We start from the raw sequence: 26,820 nt of genomic DNA on the forward strand, positions 1-26,820 counted from the left end.
AAGTTTCCCTGCTGGTGGGCACTGTATAATTAATTCCCAGTAGTTTAATATCTTAAAGTGCATTGTTTCAATCTAATGAAAGCCAAAGGGAGATAGATATACACTGTCTGTTTTGAATGTCTTCATTCCTTTTGAGCAGGTCACATTGACGTTGATTCTGTCACATAACCTAAACTTTGAGGTGGAATATATTTGTGAAACAAAAAACAGGCTGCAAGTAGGAAAAGGAAGAGTGCTTTTCATCCCACTAGCCACAAGGGGGAGCTGTGGCTCTGAGATTCAGACTTCTAAGGAAGGCCTAAGGGAACTCGCTATTTGAGAGAGGGTTAAGAGAAACGTTGACTTATTTATAGCATGGAAAAGTGTGGTCTGCAGAGGTTGTGAATCAGTGCAATCAGGTGAATGGCTAAACACAGGCCTCTTTCTGCACTGAAGCTGCAGCAAATGGTTTTACTGACTTCCTTTAAGTGTACCTGCATGGAATTAGAAAGTTGGAGATACAAGAACTGGGAATCTACAGGTCGGTGCAGGTAGAGGATACATCTTTGAATACATATGAAGCTCTAGGAGCCTGCTTTATGCTCCAGTTTAGTCAATTATAGTCTGGTCCAGTCTTGCATGATGTGAGCGCCTATGCCCAGTAATGAATGCTGCAGACCAGGGGTTCCTTAGGACATTTGAACATACAACCAGTGACAAAATCTACTAGTTAGGACAAAAGAGACCAAGAATCACATTTCAGCTTCCCTCAAAAAATTCTGTTTATCCCATCAAAGAATTAGACTAACAATATCTTGTGACTGTTCATAATCTAGGTGATCTCCATTCTTGGAGAAATATATTAACACAATAATAGGAAACACCTCCTCTGGGCAAATGCTCTATTAAAATAGCAACACCATCAGAAGATATCAGGAGCACAGTCCCATTTGGACTCTAATTTCAACTTCTGTCTCCACAAATACTCTGGAAACAGGGCTGCCCTGATGCAGACATTTTTGAGACTGTTAAGATACCCAAAGGTAGAAAAGCAGGGGGCTTTAACTGTCACCCAGAACATAGGTCTAAGACAATGTGTTTTTACTCAAGACTCTATCTCACTTTTAATGAATTTGGAATTTCCCTTGCTTTGTGGAAATCCAAGAATGTCATAGAATTACATTTTCTGTGTGCAGTTGCTAGGCAGCAGAAGGAAGTTCTAGATATCTACCCATGTTGCCATATCTATTCCACCATATTGCACAAAGTGAGAGTCTAGCCAAATCATTTAACTGAAAAATGATCCACTTTTCTGCAAAGGTTAATTATGTAGCTCGTCTTAGAACAAAACAAAGAAATACACTGAAGACTGCCAACTCAATTTTCTAAACTGAAAGCTCATTATCTTTCTGTATCCTGAGCTGCTTTCAAACATCCTCTGAGAATTATGAACATCAGAAAAGGCAAATATACATATACATAACATCAAAATTAAAACCTAATAGCAGGGAGCTATAATTTAGTGCATGGAAATTGAGAATCTCTTGGATTTTTCTCTGGATCACTCAATTAAAATATCTACAACTTTCTCTCAATAATGAAAATAAGGTAAAGTATAACCATTTTTAATGTTAACCAAAAGGCTTATATATCATATTACAACAAATAAATGTTGTTAATTATTCTTTTCAAGGAAATAGATTAAATACTGAGGGGTCTGTGCAACAGTATCAATAACATGTGTAATTGTTATAAGAGGTTGGATGAGAATTAATAGTTAAATAGGCAAAACAACTAACAATTTGTAAAAGTAAATGACAAAAAGCCTGGAACTCAATGTCCCCTTTGGCTTGCTATAAATCTTCTGGTACAAGGTAACATTAATTAGTTTGTATGATGACTTTTACGGGCTTTTTTTTTTTTTTTTTTTTTTTTTGCCAGTGAGAAGGTTGATCATTCTCTTCTGGGTCAGTGCCACTGTAATCTGTCCCGCTCTGAGCAGAGTAAAACCCAGCTACCTTGTTCTTTGTTCTGTAGGAGATGTGAGAAACAGTCTGAGCACAGAGACACGGAATACGTGTGACAATGACATTTCTATAGGTTCCCATGCCACACTAACCACAGGTGACAGGGCCAGCTGTGAGAATCCCTTCACCCTGATCTGCCAGAGCACTGTCCTCTGGTTTCTTAGGGAATTTCTTCTGATGGAAATCACTCAGGGCTTAAGCAACAGTGGGAGTTTTGGTCCAAGGTGGGCGATTTCATATATAAAACAGATGAACACGCATGCTTCTCCCACTGAGACACACACTTCAGATAGAAGGAGCTTAAAGAAAGCCAAATTCAGACTCAGTGACAAAATAAGGACCTGGCTTCCAGTCAGTCCACTTCCTGTTTTATCTGTTTCTTCTCCAGCCTCTGCCTCATCCCCACTGCTCCTAGACATTTCTATTTTTAGGTGACAGCCAAGCTAAAATCGTTTCATTTTCCACCCCCTTGGCTTTCCTTACTGAAGTCTGGCCCTTGTCAGGGATGGCAGTCAGCTCTGGGTTATCTGTTAAGGCCGCCCTCTCACCAGCTTGACTAGAGTTATCAGGAAGGAAACTCTATATCAATATTTGTTTCTGCTTATCTTTCAGGCAAAAATCACAACATCTTTTTAAAAATTATTTTAAAAATATTTAGCAGTGTTTGAACTAACATTGCTTTCTGTAAAGTTTGCTTGGGTCAGGGTCATTTCAGCATCATTTCTAGGCATTGCTCCCCTGATTGCGTCAAGAATATTTGTAGAAAATAGAATAAATAAGGACTTTAAATCGACTTTGAGAATTCTCACTGTTTTTGCATAGTTTCTCTGTCTCTATCTCTTCCTCCTTTGAAACAGTTCACATGTAAGTTTTGTGAGGTAACGAAACAGTATGTGTTAAGGGCACTAATGAATGCTCATAGAATTTCAAAATTATTGACTTTAGACCAGTGCTTTGCAGATGAGGAAATGGGGAGCTTAAAAAGGACTTGCTGATTTCCATATACCATGACCTGCACGATCTACAGGCAATGTACATATTTCCTAAATTGGTTGCTCTTGAACTCTGGCTGCCTTAGTACTCACTTTATGGCCCGGGGTTGGCCTTGAACTCATCAGTCTTCCTGCCTCAGCCGTCTGAGTGCTGGGATATAGGAGTTAAGACCCCATACTGCTATTCAACTCTTTTTACTCCTTTCAGAATATTAATATCCTAAGAATGTGATTGTTTTCTTCTTGTTTTGCACTATGTTGGCATTTAATGTCTGAAACAAGTAAGTGACATGACATTTGTCCTTCCAGGGAGGCTTGTATTCTTATTTCCTTCACGGATGTAGTCTTAACTTCCTTCTGTGTCCAGTAAAACACACATGTACCACATGAGTTCACTGTTTGGTGGTATTACCAAAATTTTCTGTTTGTTTCTGTCTATGTCTCTTATTTTACTCTGTCTCTATCTCTATCTCTTTCTCTCCATGTCTTTGTCTTACTCAGTCTGTTTCTCTCTCTGTGTGTGTTTCTCTCTTTATCTCTGTTTCTCTCTCTTTCTGTGTGTGTATGTGTCTCTGTATGTGCAGTGTGTGTGCATGTGTGCATTGTGCATATGTGTGTGTACATGTGCATGTGTGTGTAGGTGTGTGTGTATGCATTTTTGAATCAAGCACCTTTCTGGCTGCAGTGGTAGACAGACAAATCACATGTCATCTATAGTGGAACCTACCACCTGGTCTGATAGCTGCAGTAGGTAGGGCTTATTTGCCCTGCCTTGACCAACCATGGGCTGTAGACTCCTAAGCTGTGTGGTCTTCTGCCTCTTGGGAGTAGGTGAGTAGTTCAGTTCCTAGGCCAGGAGATATGATCCCGTTTGAGTTTTTTGAGAATGACTACTTCTGAAATTTTACTGAATTCTGATTAATTTTTTTCACAGGCCCTTTGGAGACGGCTGTTTTCCAGACTCCAAAGCATCGTGTCACACAGGTGGGAAATGAAGTGTCTTTCCAGTGTGAGCAAAAGCTGGGCCACGATACTATGTACTGGTACAAGCAAGACTCTAAGCAATTGCTGAAGATCATGTTTAGCTACAATAATAAGCAACTCATTGTAAATGAAACGGTTCCGAGTCGCTTCTCACCTCAGTCTTCAGATAAAGCTCATTTGAATCTTCGCATCAAGTCTGTAGAGCCGGATGACTCTGCTGTGTATCTCTGTGCCAGCAGCTAAGACACAGTCATGCAGAGTCACTGTTTCCCTGTGCACAAACCCAGCCAGGCAGGAAGCAGTGCAAGCCACATGCTAACCCACACCTGAGGCTCCATGCCCCCAGTGCTTTTGAAGTATCAGTGGTAGTTCAATCTTAAGTCCAGCCTCCTCTGATAATACATGAGGTGAACCAGTTCTGTGTTTTATGCACAGATGAGTCTCACAGAACTCTACAGATTAGACAGAATGGTGGTTCACATCATAGTCATCCAAGTAGCTATGCTTTGCCAACAACGAAAGATCTTGGAGATTTTAACTGCTGAGATAAGACACTGCTTGCTAATTTAGGCTATGTATGTGTTGCCTATAGCATGAGGATCGAAGGCAGATAGTTTCTACAAATATCAAGGAAAATGATCCTAAAGGACAGGGTAAAGTAACTGATTCTAAACCTCCACAGGAAATTTGGATTATCACTGAGTTTTTGTTTTAAGAAAAGGCTATCTGGAGAAGCATGAATGTCCATGGCCACAGGGAAACAGAAAAGAAAAGAAGGAGAAATCACTTGAATCAGTCTTGTACAGTCAGGACCTCTTCTCTTCAACTAATACAGTTTTATCACTATTCTGACATCTTTCAACCTTCTCTAAAAACAGACAGCAGTGAATGCTGGAAGGTAGCTTGGGAGACCAAAGGATTTTAGCTGTAAATTTTCATGCACTAGCTGATGGTTGAGTCTACTGATGCGACATGTTGAGAGCATCATAGTGTTGGGAGCACTTCACAAATGGTCCTTGCACCCACAGATCTCCAGAGCAACCAGGGAGCTGAAGCACACACAATTGTCCTCTCAGAGGAGTGGACATAAGACCTGTTCTTCCATCAAGAAAGCTGGTAACTGGAGGAAATTAACAACCTGATGATCTGCTTTGTCTGTTAGGCTTTGTCTGTATAAGTTTTATACAACTGGAGGTAGCTACTAATCTAAATGACCCTGACATTGCCTATACAGCCAAGGGGTTCCCCCAACCAGGACCTAATACCTAATAGTCTAAACCATCACATTATCTGAATAGCCAGAGGCTTCCCCATGCTTCCATAGCCAGGACCAGAGGTTGATTAATTATAGCCCTATATGCTATCTGTATGACTGAGACCAGGCCAGATTCTTCCTTAGGCTCCTAAACTAATACAGGTAGCCTGTCTCTAAAGCCCATCATTCTGGAAGAAATGGCATGTGCTCTGAGTTGAGTTCCATTGTAATTATACTTCCTGTACACATTTTTTCCAGATTACATTGTGTTATATTTATTAGGAATAAACCAACTGGCATCAAGACTCCTCGAAGTTTGATCCAGTTTGTCAAAAATTAATCTGAATAAAGTTGTTATTTTCATTTCTTTGCAGCTCACTTTTCTGTCTGCTACGATCACCTGTAGGGTCCCCACAACATATGATCAAGTTTGTATTATGGTACAGTACAACAGTGATATGGTCTAGGTGGGTAAAACTCACATAAATATTCTGAAAGACAAGGTATAAAGCAGTTGGTATGCACTGCTGTTAGCAATGTCGTGTGGATGCTATGAGTTACTTGCTTTCTGGTAGATGTACTATTTTATCCTAGTGTTTAACTGCATTTTAAAGGGTCAGTGTCAGCATTGTTCTCATTGTTAGGTAGCCCTAGCATGTGGTTTTTACTGCCAGTAAACAGACTATCCATAGAAATCAAAGTGTACTTATCAATGTCTCTCCTGTGTAATAGTCTACATACCAGAGTCTTCCATCCCTAACTGTCTGCTGAAAGCTCTTCTCAGCTCTCCAGCCTTCTAGAACTCTCCACTCTGCCTTCCGGTAGCCCATCCTCTTCACGCCTAATTTGAATAGTGTCCCCCAAACTCCAAATTTCTTTTTCAGATTCTTGGAACTGCTTTGCATTTCTTTGTGCTCCATGTTCTAACTCTATTGGAATTTTTTTTTAACTTCAAGCACTATACATTATAAATTATTATACACTATACATACTAAAAATTATGATAATTTTTTAATGTAAGCACAATAGTAAGTGAATGCTTTAATTTATTTAGGAATCATTGATCATTTCACTGTGTTTATTTGTACTCTTATATTTCCGAGACTAAAAACAAAAACTCAACCTTTTCATGGAAATATATTGTAATAGAGATGTTTTCTGATAACTAAGTGGTCAAATGCATACACATTCTATTCAAGGAAATAGAAATGACCGTGATGGTCCACCCCAGTTTGTTTCAATTGGAAGGGCATAGGAAGTCATGATGAGACTGGCTCCATTTCTAACATTTCAAAAATGGGCAGAAGTGGGGATATTCTATCCCAGTTTCTTAGGTTGTATAGTTGAGAAGTGTGGTATTATACATAGGAAATGATTTAAATGCTACAATACAAATGACACCCCTAAATGTATTATAATTTTATTTTATAGTTTCTATCTATGAATACTCTTAATTGTCCTGCCAATCTGTGGGTGGACATAGTATTTTGTTTCCTGATCCTAATCATTGGTCACTGAAGATGGAATAAAGTAATTTAAACCATGGGCTCCATATGAGCTGCATAATTAATTACTCTGTGCTATGTAAGAATACTGACACTGCCAATCTCTGCATAGCAGACATCAATGAGACTTAGTTGTGTGTAAATGGGCTACTTTAGCCACAGGGTGGAGCTGTGGTCTATTGATATTTCTGAAGGTGGGGATGGGAAGGTGAGCCGCTAGAGAATGGGAAAGAAGGGAATCTCACCCATTTGGACTCTTTATCCAGGAGTTTAGATCGAGTTACATTCTAAACACTCTAATTGTAAACAACATAAACATTGGAAGACTATGTTGTAAACATCTCAAAAACACTGGTATCAGATTCTAATTGACTTTTTTTTTTTTTTGGTCTAAATATCCTATTATGTCTCTCTCAGCATCTTATGCACAATGTCTTTCCTCTCTGCCTAGGCAAGCTCCATTCCTTAAACAACATGCATACAGGATGCCTTGTCCAATGTATGGTCCCTTTAGTGAACTGACCAGTGTCTGGCCCCTTGATGACACCACAGTTATATACTTCAAATGATGTCTAGGTATTCGAAATCATCTAATCATCGAGCTGCTTCCACAAAGCTGGGCCATCAAACTGGGGCATGAAGCAACACTTTGAGGGTTCTATTTCTTGAAACTGAGAAGGGAGGAAGGGGAGCTTTCAAAGAAAAAATGGGCTATGCTAGAGGAGGTGGTGGGGAAGATCTTCAGGCTGAGAGTAAAGCTAAAGAACGGGAATAAACTTCTAGAAATACCCATAAGGGTTGGAAGTTTTGGCATTTTTTTAAACATTTATTTTTGTCCCTCCCAGCCTAGTGAATTCTGTTAACAGTTAAAGGAATAAAAGAATCGTCTCTTGCTACTGGAGAAGTCAACAGAGATAGTGACTTCACATATAAAGCCACCAATCAGGGCCGTGCAGAATAGAGCTAATTCTCATCCAGAGTATCATAGCTACACAATACCCATCTGGAGCCTGATTCCTTCCACCATGAGCTGCAGGCTTCTCCTCTATGTGTCCCTGTGTCTTGTGGAAACAGGTGAGTCTTGGATTCAGCTGGCTGATAGCTTCAACTTTCTTTTTGCTGAAGCTACCACTTTTGCCTGTTCTGTGTCTGAATTTTGTCTTTTTCTCCTTCCAGCACTCACGAACACTAAAATTATTCAGATACCAAGATATCTAGTCATGGGAAGAGCAAATAAGACGTCTTTGGAATGTCAGCAACATCTGGGACATAATGCTATGTACTGGTATAAGCAGAGCACTAAAAAGCCCCCTGAGCTCATGTTTCTCTACAGTGTTAAACAATTGGTTCTAAATGAGACTGTGTCCAGTCGTTTCTTACCTGAATGCCCAGACAGCTCCAAGATACTCCTACACATATCTGCCCTGAAGCCAGAAGACTCAGCTGTATATTTTTGTGCCAGCAGCCAAGACACAGCCCTGCAGACTGATTAGCTCTCTGTACACAAACCTACAGATTCAGGAAACTGTGGGGCACCGAAGGGCTATATTGAAAATTTCAAGTAGAAACCAAAACAGATGTTAAAAACCATAACACTACCTTGCAACTCAACCCATGTTGTAATCCTATATGTCATACTTAGATTTAGAGGTTATGTTTCCTTACTTGTACATGGTTTTGCTGTCAACTGATATAAAGATAAGTACTTGTGAGTATCAGTTTTTAAATGATTTTTATGATTGTGAGAGAAAATTAACCAACTAGGAAGTGAATCATTTCAGCTGATAATTTACAAAATCACCTTGCAACAGAGTTAGATTCACTATAGGGCTAGAAAGTGCAACATTTTGCTGAGAGAGGCATCCTAATCCACATGCTTTAGGTCCTGCCATCCAAACCTCTTTTCTAGTACTGTTGCCACCAGATCTTAGTAGCACTAAATCTTGAGGAGTCAGAGACTAGGCTTCTAAGAAAGGATTCCAGAGATTTTGAAAAATGTATTACACACACACACACACACACACACACACACACATTCAGTGCTTCAATAGTCTTCAGTAGTTCTGTATGTCTGATACTGTGTATGCTATTTTGTCTGTTTTCTGATTTCCTTTTTATTTCTCTACTTTTAGCTAGTCTTAAACCTTAGCTCTGACCAAAGTGCTATCTCTGCACAGACTCTTTCTCTGAATCCTGCAAGTAGCAACTGCAGTGGTATGTTCCCACTCATCCATCTGGAAGCTTGCTCTCTCTTCATAATACTGCTTTACTCTTGCCAACATCTGTCTATTTCTTTAATTTCATAATTTTAAACCAGCATGCACAGAGCCTTTGGCATCTAGCTTTTCACTAGCCATCAGAAAAAGCAGGTGGTCCATGCTCTCATCTTAGGCCTCACTGCTGGGGTTTGGGAATGCAGCTGGGCAGGTGAAATAGAGGCGCTCAGCTCTCTCCTATCATGTCATAGGGGTATGAGAACTCACCTGTGCAGATGAAATGCTGAACACTAGACTGTATTTACCCTATGCCATCACTGGGTATTGGGCTTGTGGGAAGAGCCAAGGTACTACACAAGGGGTGGGAGAATATAGCCTGAGTTGGGGGTCTCAGCCCGAGTGAGAAAGAGCATAGGGTGAGGCTGACGTTGGGGTGCCCTGACTCCCAGATGTCCAGTTGCTGCTGGAGACCACGTAGTGTCCAGAATGAAGGGGGCCTGTGGGCTGAGGACAATGAGCCTTGGGAGACTGTGGGGAGGGGATCTCCAGCTTATCTCTGTGATGGCACCAAGTCCAGGAGCATAGGGGCCTTCTGCTGGAGACTTAGGTGGTACAGCTCTGTGCACAAAGGGTTTCCGCATGCTCCCCATGGTGGTTCTCAATGAGAAAGACATTCTTTGGTTCCAAACTGTTTATTGAGTGTTTGTTGTGAAAAGTGGATATATATCACCTCCTGAGGGTGGACTAGAGATTAAATATCTTTTACAGGAAGAAATATCCAGAAAAGAGAAGCTTATTGGCTAAACCCTCAGGGCCTCTAGATACCTCCTTAGTGTGGAGAACTCTATTAAGGGCTACATGATCATTGGTTACATCTCTTTGTGGCAAGTAAAGGGAACCAGTGTGAGAATTCTGGCAATTTTTAAGTATATCTATCCTAATTTTACATTCCAGAACTGGGGTGATGACCACAGAATGCATTCACAAACCTACTGAACCTACTACTGTGAGTTGTACATCAGTCAAAAATCCGTTAATCACTTGTCATCCATAAGTCCCTACTTTAACTGGAGGGCTACAATGTTCCTTGGGATCACCTGGGATCAGTGTCAATCAGAACCAGTATCAATAGACCCTAGAAAGTCTGATTAGTTCCTTCCCCTCTCTGTATATTTACCCTTGTAAAAAGTCATAGGTTCCTTTGGGGAAGAACTGGAGAAAGTCTAGCAGCAAAACTTTTAGGTGTCTTATCAAGATCCTTCTTCAGAAGAACTTGACCACCCATTCGTTCAAGGTGTTCTGGGTCTGCAAACTGGCTCAAGTCTCGAAACTGATTCACTGGCTGAGATTGCCTTTTGCCATGATACAATGTAGCCTTTCTTTCATTTGTTTGAGAATCTTTCTGCTTGTACAGATCAAACAGATATGCAATAAGCTTCCTACCTACTTCATACCTGGAAACACCATGACTGATTAGCCAGTACCAAAGGTCCATATGAGTCATGTCATTATAAATTTCACTTCTCCTGTGCTGACCAATACAGTCTAGGTCATTATAAATGTTGTTTTGTCTACGGTGTCCATTATAATAACTATGATCACCTTGTCTCTGGCGATGCAATGCTTCTACCTGGCCCTTGCTACCTTGGGGCCCAATTAAACCCACTGTATTTAATTTATCCAATTGAGTAGCAGTATCTCCAACCCTAAGGTCTGGCACAAGGAAAAGGGCAAGAACAAAACTTTGCAAATGTGCTGGTATCCCTCTCATCAGTTTGTGTCTTATAGGATTCATGAAGAGCATATCTTCTGAGCCTTCCCGTAGTAGAGGATTAGGTTTTACACAATTTTTCCACTCTAGCATTGCAATTTCTCTGAGACATAAAATTCCTTTCTCAACACTAAGCCAAGAGATATCAGGCATCTTCAACTCCTTTTCATCCATCTTTTGATGAATGCTTCAGCCCACCATTCAAACAAACTTCTAACATTTTTTTTTTAACTGTATGAGCTTCCATATTAAAGCTAGAATCTCCACTCAGAGGGCCCATGTCAATCAACTCAGTCTGATCTAATTTTATGTTCCTTCCATCATTATCCCACACCCTTAAAATCCATTCCCACTCATAGTCCCCAGACTTCTGTTTGAATGAATTAGCAAACTCATTAAGCTCCTTAGTACTATAGAACATTTCCTTTTTTATTAGATATATTCTTTTTTTACATTTCAAATGATTTCCCCTTTCCTACTTCCCCCCTCCCTGAAAGTCCCGTAAGCCCTCTTCCCTCCCCCCTGTTCCCCAATGAACCCCCTCCCACTTCCCTGTCCTGGTATTCCCTTACACTGCTGAATCGAGCCTTTCCAGGACTACGGGCCTCTCCTTCCTTCTTCTTGGACCTCATTTGATATGTGAATTGTGTCTTGGGTATTCTGAGCTTCTGGGCTAATATCCACTTATCAGTGAGTGCATACCATGTGTGTTCTTTTGTGATTAGGTTACCTCACTTAAGATGGTATTTTCCAGTTCCACCCATTTGCTTAAGAATTTCATGAATTCATTGTTTTTAATAGCTGAGTAGTATTCCATGGTGTAAATGTACCACATTTTCTGTATCCATCCCTCTGTTGAGGGACATCTGGGTTCTTTCCAACTTCTGACTATTATAAATAAGGCTGCTATGAACTTAATAGAGCATGTGTCCTTATTCCATTGGAGAATCCTCTGGTTATATGCCCAGGAGTGGTATAACGGGGTCCTCTAGTTGTATCAAGCCCAGTTTATAGCACATTTCCTAGTGGACTACACTTTGTACCTTCCCTCTAGGGGCCTGCTTTGCCTTGAATCTGGTTATAGTTCTAGAAGAAAGTATTGGTGGGCCTTGAGAGACATCAGTATTGTCTTGCCTGGCATTTTCTTCAGAGGGAGTCACCAATGTTTTATCACACTCTTAGGGATTAATTTCCTCATGTAAAAAAGGCATTAGTTCAAGGGGTCGAGCTGAGGGTACTACTTCCTCAGGTGGGGTAAACTCTTGAGAATCTGAAGATTCAAAGTTCTCAGCTTCAACAGGGTCCTCCCACACATCCTCATTCCCAGTTATAGGATCCCATTCTTTGCCACTTAATGCCCTTACTTTAACTACTGACACCCTCTGGGGCTGAGACTTGAATTTTCACTGTAATTCAGCCAAACTTATAATGAGGGCTCAGTTTGATTTTCTGCCACTCGACCTCTGGAGAGAAGATTCTCTTCAGGGACACATTTAGAAATCTTTAGATTATTTACTTGCATCTAGAGCTGTTCAATTTTATCATATAGCTCATTCTTTTCCTTCATCAATTTTTCCAGCAATAATAAGAGCAACAAGTCAGCAAAATCATTTTCTGAATTTTTCCCAAAATTGTAGAAAATTTGTACGCTGGGTCACCTAATTCATTTCCAGTAACAACTGATGGATCAAGATAATCAAAAGCATTTACTTCTTTAAGTTTGAAATATAGTTTCTACCACAGGACTTCAATGTTCTCTGAACTCCCAGGAGAGAGAGTATCTGGAGAGGTTTCAGTAGTTGAAGGTGCTGGTGAATTAAAAGGTACTGGCAAATTATTAAGCCAATTCCAGATTCTTAAAAGATTCATCTTTGTACTTCTGCTCTCTAGAACCACTTCTGGTGTATATGCATAGTTTAACACACACTGAATACTTGAGGATACTCATAGGGCTACATTGGAGCCTATTGTGCCCATGATGACTCTCTGGTTTATTTTCTTATGAGGTCATCCTAGCATCTCTGAGTGCAACACAGACTGTGCCATTGTGGACTTCTCTTCCAATTTGTTAGGAACCAAAGGCCTGACTTTAAGCTCTCTGGTCCTGCATTAGCCTACCATGGACAGCCTACAATGGACAATGCTCTCCATCACTGGGTAACCTTTGGGCTTTGGGGTATAGATAAGTCTAGAAGGCACTCAGGAAATTCTCATCTTTATTTACGTAGGAGTAATTCTTACATTTTTCTTTCTTTCCTTCTTTCTTTCTTTCTTTCTTTCTTTCTTTCTTTCTTAATTTCTTTCTTTGTTTCTTTCTTTCTTAATTTCTTTCTTTCTTTCTTAATTTCTTCTTTCTTTGTTTCTTTCTTTCTTAATTTCTTTCTTTATTTCTTTCTTTCTTAATTTCTTCTTTCTTTGTTTCTTTCTTTCTCTTTCTTTCTTCCTTTCTTCCTTCCTTCCTTTCTTTCTTTCTTTCTTTCTTTCTTTCTTTCTTTCTTTCTTTCTTTCTTTCTTTCTTTCTTTCTTTCTTTCTTTCTTTCTTTCTGTCCTCTGCCTCCTCCACAGGAAACATGGAAACTGGAGTCACACAAACACCCAGTCATGATGTTACAGACATGGGACAGAATGTCATTTAGAGATGTAAAACAATTTCTGGTCATTTTGTCACCTTTTGGTACCAACAAACACGAGAAAAAGGTATGGAGTTTCTGGTTCATTCTATGACACAGCTCATTTGGAAAGGGCTAACTTTTTCAATACTCAACAGAGATACTTGATGGATTGTTCTCCACCCTGGAGATTCAGCCTGTTCAGCTAGGAGACTCCACTATGTATGCCAGCAGCTTGACCACAGTTTTACTGAGATTTTTTTCTGTCCCTGCAAAAACTGAATATTCTCCCATCTTTCCAGGATGTCACCTACCCTTCATGCCTATGGAGGTAAAAACAGGTGGTCTAGGAAGAAGTCACTTCCAATGGAAGTAAGAAAGTAACTCCAATAGCCAGAGACCACCTCCAGTAGATAGTCAAAAAACAAAAACAAACAAACAAACAAACCAAAAAACAGTTGAGGGATGGGGCCACACACAAATCCTAAAGTTTTTAACCCAGAAAGGCTCCTGTCCAAAGGAAAGACAGGGACAAAAAAAAATGGAGCAGAGACTGAAGGAAGGGCCATCAGGGACTGCTCCACTTGGAGATTTATCCTGTCTGCAGACACCAAACCCTGGCTGTTGCTGTTGCCAAGAGGCACTTGCTGACAGGGACCTAGTGTTGGTCATCAAGTTCCTGACAGAACCTTGGGAGGTTCTGCCAGGAACTGACCAATGTCCAATGCAGATGTGGATGTTTGCAGCCAACCATCAGACTGAGCTCAGGGACCCTGGTGTGGGAGCTGGTGGAAGGAGGAAGACCACAGGGGGATTGCAATCCCATAGAAAGAACAACGTTGGTTGGCCAGGCCACCCAGTGTTCCCAGGGACTAGACCAGCCAAGGAGTATCCATGGCTCCAGATACATATGTAGCAGAGGATGGCCTTGTCTGTCTTCAGTGGGAGGGCAGGCCCTTCATTCTGAGGGAGTTTGATGCTCCAGCATAGGGGGATGCTGGAACGGTGGGGTGGGCGAGGGTGACTGAACCAGGGGGCACCCTCTTAGAGGAAAACAGGAGGGAAGAGAGGGCAGATGTGGAATGGGAGTGTTGTAGAGGAGTAACCAGGAAGTGGGATAATCATTTGAGATGTAAATGAATGGAATGGTTAATAAAAAGAGTAAATAGAAATAGAGGAATGTGGAGCAATGATATTTGGGAAATGTTCATAGGCACCATAGAATGTTGCTATGAATACAACATTGGGGTGAATGTAAGCCGTAATAATGACTACGGAACCATGTAGTAAACTTCGCACTTGCTCTGGTCTCAGATGGTGTTTCCTCTCAGTCAGCAAGACCTGACTTCCCATTTGTGAATGGAGACAGGCTTTCTAGAAAGGATGTGAAGGATTTCCATAGGGATATTGAAAATAGTGGAGTATTTCTCAGAAAGGAGGTAGATATGAGGTTTGGAATCTGAAGATTTCTAAGGATGGTTGCTTTAGAGCAGTAGATGAAAGCCAAAGCAGGAGCCTCCTCTTATGATAGGGAGGATGTTATACAATGGCTGCCCAAGCCTATTGAGCTGCCTGCTAAGTCCTGCAGTGAGATTTTCAGGTTTTGCCAGTGGGGGTGGGCTTTAATGATGACTTGTCTTTGACTCACTTTTGTTCCTATCAGTAACATCTCACTCATGCTCATGCATGCAATCCCTCACCTGTACTCATGTAAGTAAGCCTAATAAAACTCAGTGCTTCACGAAGTGGCCATTTTTTCTTTAAATGGAGTGATTAGATATTTGTTTACATGACCTCAGAAATAGTGTTAAAAAATGACCCAGGAACAGAAAGTGTGGTTGATATTCTTTAGGGGCCATGGTTTACACAAGAACCAGTCAAAGGGTCATATATATATATATATATATATATATATATATATATATATATATATATATATATATATAATGTATGTATGTATGTATATATGTATGCATGAATGTATGTATACGTATGTGTATGTGCATGTGCATGTGTATAATATATATGTATATGTACGTGTCTATGTCTGTGTCTATGTCTGTGTCTGTGTCTGTGTCTGTGTCTGTGTATGTGTATGTGAATGTGTATGTGTATGTGTATATGTATATGTATATATTGCAGTTTGATCTGGGTTCATGTGGGACCTTGGTGTAAGGCAGTCTGTAGACTGGTTGAGCAAGGCCACTCTGGAGACCCAGTAGAACTTTCTACCATGGATGGAACCTGTAAGTTATGCTCCCAGACTGCTGACTCCTCAACTCTATAATCTTGTAGCCATCAGTCAAGTATGGCCACGCCCCAGGCCCCAGGCTGGACTCCACCCCTACAGTCATCTGGCTACAGCCAGGCTTTCCCAGCCCCTTGGTTACCTGGCTGTTGCCAGGCAACCCAGTCTACTATAAAAGAAGGCTTTTTGCCCCTCCTCGCCCTCTGGCCCCTCTTGCCCCTCTCTCTCTGCTCCCCCTCTCTCTGTTCTTTTCCCCCTTTCACGTAGTCATGCCAGCCCTCATCCCTCTATCTTGTCTTTCCTCTTTATTTTTCTATCTCCTTTTCTCTTTTTACCTTTCTATAATAAAACATTGAAACTATGAACTGTCTCTTCTTATCAAAACCCGCAGTGTAAGAACATAGAGCCGGCCTCAGTGTTTCCAGCCTCCAGGGAAGGATCAAGCCTCCTCTCAGCCAAGAAGCTTCCTCAACAGGTATTGGGGAGGCCCATGCCAGAAGGTACCACCTTCTGAGCACGGACCTCCCTCTCCGCTAGCCAGGCAGCCTCATGCTCTACAGGTACTCAGCACCCACAGTCCCTATCACAGTGCCGTGTGTAGGCCTGCCAGTGTCCCTCTACCCCACTTTGTGGGCTCTGCCTGCCAGAGTTCTCCTATGTGGGACCTGCCTTTGCCACCCCCCTGCTCCTCTTTTTTCCCCACAGGTTCAGGCAACTCTCCTTCATACTATGAAGTTACTAATCTCCTTAGGAAGGGTTTCTGGGTGAGGAGGAACAGAAGCCAAGTTTGGAGGCAACATGTACTTACATATTCTTAGTCTGCGTATATAATTTATCACTAAGGTTGTGTCTATTTGAAATAAGGAAGATGCTGCTAATGATGGCTCTTGAGCAAAAGTCATGTCTTGCAACATCTTCTTTATGTTGCATCTCAGACCTAAAGCTTTGGGTTTTCTTCAGATTCATAGTCAAAAGAGGCTCTGGACTCACATTCATCTCGTCATGAGTGTAAGCTTCTCTGAAACACACAAGAGTGATTCCTGACTTTAAAGGTCTCAGCCCTGAGACTCACTACTTCTCTCAGATGACAACAGCCTTTGGGATCACTAAGCAGACTAGTGAGTCAGCCACAAGGGAAAGTAGCAGAATTTTCATGTGAAGTCCTCCCATTTCCTTCTTTCTTCTCATATATGGTGTTTGGCATTCCTAACACACCATCCATGTGCCATTATGTGAACAACTTTAACCACAGCACTGCAAAGATAACTCAGTGTGCAGAAGTGACAGTGAAGCAGAACTGGCAGTGTTCAGAGAGACTTAAGTCTTCACTCTAGGTCTGCTCCATCATGCTGGTTAATTCCTGCCCAGAACTCTTCTGTCTTTATATACTGCTGACTTCAAGGCTTATTTGTCTCTCTTCTTTAATGCAAAAATGATTGATTCCTTTTGTCTGGGAATAAAATTCTAGATTTATCTTAATAAAGTATCCTTTTCATTTCACTTATTCCTTACCCTCCTTTATTTCTTTTGGATTCTGATTAAAAGGTCACCTCATTTTTTGGCCCATTCCATTACCCGTTACCATGGTAATCTCTCCTCCCATCAAGCCTTAGGTACTGACTAAAATTAACCTTATTTCTACTATCTATGGCATATGGATGATAACTTCCACTTTAAAGTATTAATATAAAGATTGGACTGGATATTACTTACATGAAATGCCAGGTAGATGCTCAATGTTCAACTGGCCAGGTGTTCTGATTATGCTTTTGTCAAGGATATAGGAGCATCTTTTGTAACGATGTCTTTGTTCCAAAAATATTACATCTTACAGAACTAGAGGTTGTACAGGTCACACAGCTTTTTTTTTTTTAACAAAGCTATGTCCATTCTAGTGACTATGCTAGAATATAAGACAAACAATCACAGAGCATGCTAGATAGGACAAATTAATTATATTTCAAAGCTTCTATCCAACAGAAAGGTTTTATGACAGCTGGAAACCAGTCTCCTACCTGCAGTTTTGATAATCTCTTCTCCATTGACATTAGAGGATGCTGTTATGTTTCCAGCCAGGATTGTGGTAGAAGAATAAAGTTATAAACCAAACCACTTCCAAACCCATAAAATCTCTCTAGAAAACAAGAAAATTGTTCAGTTATTATAACAGAGCCCAGGCCTTAGCACAATTGACTCCATGTTGGAAACACCATTCCGGCTGTAAAGATCAGGACATAGATAACACCTGCCAAAAGTAAAACAAAGACCTAATCCCTCAAAGTCCATATAGTTCCTGGAAACTCTCAAATGTACTAATCTTGCTTTTTAGTTTCTTTAGTTCTGCTTCTGGCTAACTCTTCTTGTTAACTGAAGTATCTCAACCCAGAACACAATTTATGTGCTTAAAAGCTCATCCTGAGAAAAGGCTTAGGCTACACTGGAATTCTAAATACCCAGTGTCTTAGTTAAGGTTGTCTTTCTATGAATAGACACCATGACCATAGCAACTTTCCTATTGAAAAAAAAAAAACAAAAAGCAAAAAATATTTAGTAGGACTGGCTTACAGTTTTATAGGTTTAGTCCATTATCATCACAGAGTGAAGCATGGCACCTTCCAGGCCTACTTAGTGCTGGAGAAGGAGATGAGAGTTCTACATCTTGATCTAAAGGCAGCCAGGAAGAGACTTCTCTTCCACAGAAAACCAGGAGGACACTGTCCTCCCCACTGGGCAAAGTGTGAGCGTAGGAGACCTCAAAAGCCCACAGAGACGTATTTCCTTCAATAAGGACATACCTATTAATAGTGCCAAGCATTTAAATAAGAATTCTATTCAAACCACCACACCCAGTCTAGTCACCTGACAGCTAATAAAACTTTCTATTGGCTTAAGCCCATATCTGAGCAGTCTTCTCTGGTGAATGCCCCACAACAGTTGTTTCATAAGAATTACCCAGATTGTGGTATGGATATAGATAATTTGCTGAAATTCATGTAAGCACATAAATTCACTGTACACACATGATCTCAAGAGGAATAATTCCTACTCTTCAGTGAAGGGGATTTAACAGGACCCTCATCACCGGTTGTTCATTCTAGAATCACTTGTTGATTTCAATGGTTATTGGGCTTTACCTGAAGGAAAATATACTATTCTTATACTTATGAAATAAGGTAGCTTTGCTAGTTAGTGCAAAGCACATATTGTCCATTAAGTTATAAGTTAGACTTCTAAATTAGAGTTTCTCAAGTGAAGGAAGTTTCATGCTAGGTGGCCTCCCAAGTTAGGTTGTAAACCTTCCTCAGACCTTGAGATGCTCTTTTCTGTATACATTCTACAATAAGTCAGCATTAAATGTTCAGCTGTCATGTCTGGCATGGCCTTGGTAGGGATAGAATGACTTGGTTCCTGCCCCTGGGACAGGGCCAGCAGGCATGGGCCTCACAATTGTCAAAGGCCACTGTGGGCATGAGGTTTGTTTCCTCATATTCCTCTGGGGAATGTTCTCCCTGTTAATGTTAATGACTCCATGATAATCGGAGACAACATGAGTCAGGGAGGCAAAAGTGTGCTAATGTCTTAGCAAAGTGGTAAGTGCTGGGGCCTTCAGGACATCCCTTAAGGCAGTAGAAAAGAACCCTAAGAACATGGGTTCAAAACTATACAGTTTTTCAAAAAATAAGTATGCAATATGAATTGTGAGAGGCTTCGTGAATCTTAGGAACAAAGGCAGCTGCATTAATGAGCCATTTTGTCAGAAAGAAACAAATGCAGGGAGATACAAAGACAAGTAGATTGCTGAGTTCAAAGTCAGCCTGGGACAGAGCAAGTCCTGGCCTAGGTGTGGTAGAAATGGTAATTTCAGAACAGGGTCCCACCCAGTTAATTATCTATGCTTGAGAGAGACTGGTAGATCTCCAAGTTCTTTTTCAATGTTAAAAGAAAATGTGTTCTTGCTGTCTCCTAAGAATCAAGGGGCTGGGTCACAGGATGCAGATTCATAATCAAAAGAAGTAAGTGACTAGATTGATATGTAAAATAAAAGACTGGGCTTATGACCTGCAGGACATGAGTTATCCAGAGAGTTTTGTAGAATGACAAGAGAGAACTGCTTGGAGAACTGTCTCAAATTTAACAGAGCTGTCTGGAGATCTCCTGAGAAAGCAGATTAGAGAGAGAGCAGGCCAGAAAGTTGTCTCAAGCTGAGCATAGCTTTGACCCACAATTTGGCTTTGAGTCATTTATTTTTTTTTGCTGCATCCAGACACCCCTTCCTCCAAACCCCTCTCCAAGCAGAGGCTGGTCCTTGGCATTCACCACTCAGTATCTCTATTAATATGTAGGGCCCTTAGGGATGAATTCTTTTTTTGGCAGTTTTTCTATGGTATATATCTTCTGCCCAATTACAGCTACACATAGAGTGGGTATAGTATATACTGAATATATCTTACTTTTTGAAATAATACTTACCTTGTAAGTCCTATTTTATAGCTATATTACATAGTGCCTAGTCATATCTATATATATTATAGCCCTTTTTTTATGAAGCTGACTTTTACTTAGTGAATAGTCAGTCATTCTTCACCATCCTGGCCATACTTGATTAGAGCCAAAAGCAAATGTTTGGCCTTTGGGATTATATATAATCATGGAGGCAGTTGGGGAAAGTAAGACTTGCTGAATCTTTGTTTTATATTATAGTATAAAAGTCTTTTTATATAAAAAAATTTCTATTAAAAATATATGGAAATATGTATGGAGATTAAAAAAAAAATTGTGCTGCCATATGACCCAGCTGTTATCAGTCCTAAGTATTCACTCAAGGATTCTTATGTCAACATATCACAGAGGTATTTGGGTTTCAAAGTGTATGGCAGTGTGGGTCACAACAGATACATTATGGAATCAAGCTAATTGTCTGTCAACAGAAGAATGGATAAAGAATTTGTAATATAGAGGATAGTAAGGTGCCTCATCAGGTAGAAGTGTTTGCTGATAAACTTGAAGATGTGGCTTCAATCCCTGGGATCCACAAGACAGAAGGAAAAACTGACTTTTGCAAGTCATTCTCTGATGTCCACATGGATGAAGCAGTATGCTATGTGCCGCTTTCCTAAAATTAATTAAATATTTAGAAATGTGTTGTACACACAAAATGGATATAATTTTTGCCACAAAGAACAGAAAGAACATAAGAGTGGCATTCACCACTCATGTAGGGGCCTTAGGGATGAAGTCTTTTGGCAGTTTCTCTATGGTATATATCTGCCCAATTACATCTACACATAGAGTGGTAGGTACTGAATGTATTTTACTTTTTGAAATAACACTTACCTTCTAAGTCCTATTTTATAGCTATATTACATAGTGCTAGCCGTATCTATATATATTATACCCCTTTTTTTATGAAGTTTCTTATGCCATTTACAAGAAATTAGGTGCATCTGGAGATAATTATATCATGTAGAAGTTTGGTGGATTAGAGCAATTGTAGGAAGACAAGAATTGAATATTTTCTGTTTTTAGTCCTTAGGTTTTATCAATAATTATATAAAATGATATATATGAAATGAAAGTAGAACTGAATCTATCTAGAGGAACAAATAATGTACATCAATGGGGAGGATAAGAAAACATGAAAATAAATAGGCTCATCACACAATATACACATATTTGAAAAATTGAAAATATATGACAAAAATGACATTTTAAAATATTGTTTCTCAAAGATTTTCTACTCATATCTTTCTCTTAGGTTTATTGTTATACTGTTAGAGATTTTAAAGCAAAGAAACATAATATTATGAAGATATAATGGAAACTATAAATAAATAAAAACAAGTAAGCTGTGATTAATGTTATTTGTTTAAGATGGCACATAAGATGCATAGAGATTGAAGTGTCCCAAGTGTCCTGGGTGAGCTCTGCTGAACTGCATGCCAGCACTAGGATACTGTAGTTACAAATGCTCTTTACTGAGTATGGGAAACAGAAAGAAAAACAATCCATTTCTGACTTATAAACCCTGTCTTCTATAAATCTCTCTTCTCTAGTTTTAGTTATTTGTAAAGGGGAATATCCATTGAGAATTCTGATTCAATTCATTTTATCATTTTATTTCTACTATTGTATTGGAACGGTGTTTCATCCACTGCTCCCTGCCTCGGGCTTCTGCCATTCAGTTTTAGTGTTTTTCCAATTGTTTATTTGGATTTATCCCAAGCTCTTAAACTTCTTATTGGATTTCCAGATGAATATCTTCCCCTAGGTATGCTATGGACATATACAAACTCAAATATGGAAAATGAAATTAGTCCAAACTACACAAGACATATTGAAGACTGCCATTGCTTGTCCTATATAATTTGATCCCTCATTTGATAAATATTTTCAATAACTGACTGAGTAACAAGCAATTCAAAAGGTCTTGGGAATCAGGACCCAAGCGCTCAATGAGTCAAGTTACAGAAATCAATAAAAGTCCTCAGAATTTGTGCTACAGCTTCTAATTGGTTTCCTTGTTTGAACGAAGTAAATAGCTGTTTACTTTGCAAGAAACTCTTCCACAGGTTTATAAAAGCTCTCCAAGATAATGACTCATTTTTCAAAAATTTAAGGAAAAGCAGTATTTTTCTGGCTAATTCAGGTCCTAAATAACAACTTATTTAAAAAGCTTTGGTGAATTCATGCTGTTTTTTGTTTTGTTTGTTTGTTTGTTTTTTGTTTTCCATCCCTGCAACATTATTCTTAATGATTATCTGTAAGTCCCTGTAGCTGTGCACTGTACAAGTTCATTTTAAATGAGATTTTTGTCAGTGTTTGGCCACAGAATTTTTACCTTACCTGGTGCTGGTCTACAGGGGCTGTGGGGCATCAGGGTTGGGGATGTTGAATTCATAAAGGAACTATTTTTAAACACACTCTATATCATCTGATCTACTAGGGCAGGTATTAGTGCTGCTAAATCTTGAAATTTTCTTTTTTATGATTCTTGAGTTCAAGGTCAGCCTGGGACACAGAGATTCCAGGTCCAGGTGTGATAGAAATAGTAATTTCAGGACAGGGTCCCACCCACTTGTCTTATTATCTGTGCTTAACAGAGGCATTGTATAAAAATTCAGATCCTAATTTCTTTCGCAATGTTAAAAGAAAGTGTGTGCTTGCTGTCTCCTAAGAATCTAGGGGCTAGGTCACAGGTTCCTGATTTGTAATCAAAAGGAGTAAATGACTAGATTGCTCTGTAAAATAAAAGACTGGGCTTATGTAAATAATATGTAAATAATAGAAAATTTATTTGAGCTTTGAGTAAAATAGCTATTTAGACACAGGATTTTACAATTAAAAGTAACTTCCTTTAATTGTGGAGACTAATGTTTTGGCTAATTCAATAAGAAATAAAAATTGTATCAAAAGTAATAGAATTCCACCATATATTCATATTCTGTAAAGAAGGTGGAGGGAGCTGGGATCTGGGTAGAGAATAGGGGGGGCGAGCTGGGAGGAGTGGAGGGAGGAAACTGTCGTCAGGAAATATTGTATAAAAAATAACCTATTTTCAGTTTAAAACAGAAAAAATTAAAAATTCAAACATTATGATTAATATGGCTATTTAGAAAAAGAAACTATACAAGGATTGTTGGCAAGTGTGTAGAGAAATCATATTTTCATATTCTTCATGTTCCCTTTGGGAGCATGAAGAAGTAGGGAAGATGGATGCACAACAGTATGGATGCACTATGATAGGTGCACAACAGTATGGATGTTTTTAATGCTTCTGGACTGTATACTTAAAAGTGGTTAAAATTAACATCAAAGAAAATAGTTTCAATGGTGAATTCTATGTATCTCCTTATCACAACAGCTAAAGATATTTAGTTATTGCAGTTTTATATTATTTTGTAATTTATATAAAAATCTCATTATAGAAATTAAATAATTGTTGGCCAATCATTTAGAAAGACAGTCTCAATTACTAAAGATGAGTTCCACTACAGAAGAGATTGGTGTGTGTGAATTTTCATGAAGGGATTTGAACAATTGTCTACTAGCTCAGATATAGCAGAGATAGCAGGCCAAGGAAATGCCCCATTCATGTTTCATTTGATTAATCAATGACTTTGTTGGGGCTACTTACAGAAGCATAGCTTCAGGAACATAACAACTCAAAGACAGCAGCAGCATCTAAAAGCCTACTATACAGTGGGTGACCACACGTAAAAGCCTGTCTTTCTTAGGGTTTCCATTCCTGGGAAGAGACACTGTGACCAAGGCAGCTCTTATAAAAGGCAAGAAGAATTAATTGGGGTGGCTTATAGGTTCAGAGGTTCATTATCATCAAAGCAGAAGCATGGCAGCATCCAGGCAGGCCCGACCATGGGGGAGCTGAGAGTTCTACATCTTGTTCTGAAGACAACCAGAAGATTGACTCCTAATACAACTAGGAGGAGTGTCTCAAAGCTTTCCCCTATACTGACACACTTCTTCAAGGTCACACCTCATAATAGTGCCACTGCCTGGGCCAAGCATATTCAAACCACCACAAAGCCATATAGCTGAAATGCTCTGCCAAGCCAAAGAGTCTCTTCTCTCTGACCATCAGTCATTTCTTAAACTGGGACAGGGCCTTGTGTGACCTCCAGATGTCAGAGTTTTCTGTATTTTATAAATATCTTTAGCTTCATGAGTAGCATGAGCCTCCCTCATCCCTTCAGGTGAGAATGCATATTACTATTAAGAGGAAAGTGCTAAACAATTGGTTGATTATCAGACACACACACACACAGACACACACACACACACACACACATACACACACACACACACACACAGAGAGAGAGAGAGAGAGAGAGAGAGAGAGAGAAGGCAATATCTGGCAACATTTGTTTGAAGTAAAATGTTATTGGTGGTAATATTATGGTGGAAAGCATCTTTCTGTTTTCTGTTTTTTATGGGTCATTGATAGTGTGCTCAGTCTTTTGTTCTGGCTCTTTTGCATCAGCCAGCATCCAGTGAATGATTTGTTGAGGAAGACAAGAAAAGTTACCACTTTGTCTAGATAATGGGACAGGGCTAGACAAGCAGGAGAATTGCTTATGGCAATGAGCAAAACCCCTCAGTGTGAATTTCATCATTTTTGAATTTGATGGGCTACATAGAAATTTCACATACATCTTGAAAAGAATTGTAGGCATTATTCAGATTATAAACTTACTAGCTAAAATGTTCCAGGTAAATTAAAAGGGAAATTTAAAGATAGGATACATTTCTGTAGTTCCTATTAGGAAAAATATTCTTTGAGTATTTTTAACCTTACACACTGATAACATTTTCTTCTACATCAAAATACCTGGAAATGTGGAATGCAAATATATTTCATGTGCTATTGCTGTGACCCCAATAATTTAACTCTATACAGTCCTATGTACTCTTTTAATACCCTGTATATTTGCGTAAGGTATGTTTACAAAATTTGTTTAAGCATTCTTGGTTCACCTATTGAGTAATTTGCCCACTGGAGATATAAACTAATCATGTTGTTACTGCCTGTTCCTTTTGGAATATGACAACAAAATACCGAGGATCAAACAATTCATAAGCAACACACATGTATTTCTCTATGTTCTAAAGGCAGAATGTATTCACTGTCTCCTGAGAGGCTCTGCTAGAGCCTGACAAATACAGAAGTGAATGCTAGCAGCCAATCATTGGACTGAGCGTGGGGTCTCCAATGGAGGAGTTAGAGAAAGGACTGAAGGAGCTGAAGAGGATTGCAAACCATAGGAAGAACAACAATATCAACCAACCAGACCCCTCAGAGCTCCCAGGAGCTAAACCACCAACCAAAGAGTACACAAGGAGGGACCCATAGTTCCAACAGCATGTGTAGCAGAGGATGGGCATCAATGGGAGGAGAGGCCCTTGGTCCTGTGAAGGCTCAATACTCCAGTGTAGGGGAATACCAGCTTGAGGAGGCAGGAGTGGGTGGGTGGGTGGGGGAGAGTACCCTCATAGAAGCAGGGAGAAGGAGATGGGATAGTGGATTTCTGGAGGGGAAACCTGGAAAGGCGATAACATTTGAAATGTAAATAAATGAAATATCCAATTAAAAATGTAAAAAAAAAATTATAGATATATTACAGTCTGGATCATATATATATAATACTTTCTTGCTGTCTTTTCAGCCAATAGAACTGCTATTAGTAAACCTACAGTTGATTTCCTCATTAAAAAATTCAGCTAGATTATCTCAATGCAAGTGTCAAGTCAAATGAAACAGAACTTACACAATTTTCCTGCCCTGTTTTCTCACTACAGGCTTAGGCTCACCTCTCTTCTTAAAATGTGGCTTCTAAAAAGGTCCTCCTAGAAGACTCTCACAGTTGGAGGTTCATCTCTGGTCTTTACATTTCCTTCTTGTCTCATTAGCTTCGCTGGAGGAAAACAGCTGGATGAAGCCACTTTGCAGGCTTAGAAGGAGTCAGGCATTTATATTTCAGACATTTTTTTATGTTATTATCTGGGCTTCCTTCCATCTGAAATATAATAGCTATTTCTTCCTGGTGGCTAATGCATTTCTAAGCTATTACATTTTACAGTTCAGGCTTGACGGGTCATTTAGAAGTTTGATCTAATTGAAACAAAACATTACTGGGTATTCCCTTTAGGGCAGAGAAATATACTTTTTCTCCATGAGCTTTATACTGATGGCTTATATTTTTATAATTTTGAATAGAAACTGTCATTTTATACTACCAAAATCTCCATCAGGTGCATCAACTTCAGTTATGAGAGGTTTTAATGAGTTTTATATGCATAAGACTTTAAAATCTGTTAAAATAGGATGTGTTTGGAGAGCTTTATTTGTCTTATAACCATGAAAAATAGAGTAGAGTTTTCATCCCATCCTGTCAGGCCACTATTTCTGAGTAACTGGATTATCAATAAGTGATTGCTCATCTTTGATAATTCTCAATGAAATAGCTATAGATTATTTGCATTTATACCCAGAAAATTTAAAAAATGGATTGTTTAAAAGTATCTACATTCTTTTTTATATAATGCATACTAAAAACTTAATGACAGTTAAGCAGACATATTTAAAGAACTTAACACTCTAAATAATTTATGTAAGAAGTAGCATGTGTAAGAAGTCCAGTGCTTAGAAACTGTTTTCTGAAGTGTACCTGTCTAACTATCCAGGCAGAACTCCCCTTCCTTGCTTAGGGAGCATAGAG

General features: G+C 39.4%; 2 gene segments (V, D, J or C); both read left to right on the plus strand.

Moving 5' to 3' along the window:
* The first annotated feature begins 3,603 nt into the window (after nucleotides 1-3,603).
* On the plus strand, nucleotides 3,604-4,250 carry LOC127678537 (T cell receptor beta variable 3-1-like). The segment is given in 2 exon segments: nucleotides 3,604-3,829; nucleotides 3,933-4,250. Coding segments are annotated over 2 exon segments (342 nt in total).
* Nucleotides 4,251-7,659: 3,409 nt separating this feature from the next.
* On the plus strand, nucleotides 7,660-8,235 carry LOC127677888 (T-cell receptor beta chain V region A20.2.25-like). The segment is given in 2 exon segments: nucleotides 7,660-7,816; nucleotides 7,919-8,235. Coding segments are annotated over 2 exon segments (366 nt in total).
* Nucleotides 8,236-26,820: the final 18,585 nt, after the last annotated feature.

The sequence above is a fragment of the Apodemus sylvaticus genome, chromosome 2, assembly GCF_947179515.1.
Source record: "Apodemus sylvaticus chromosome 2, mApoSyl1.1, whole genome shotgun sequence".
NCBI classification, from domain to species: domain Eukaryota; kingdom Metazoa; phylum Chordata; class Mammalia; order Rodentia; family Muridae; genus Apodemus; species Apodemus sylvaticus.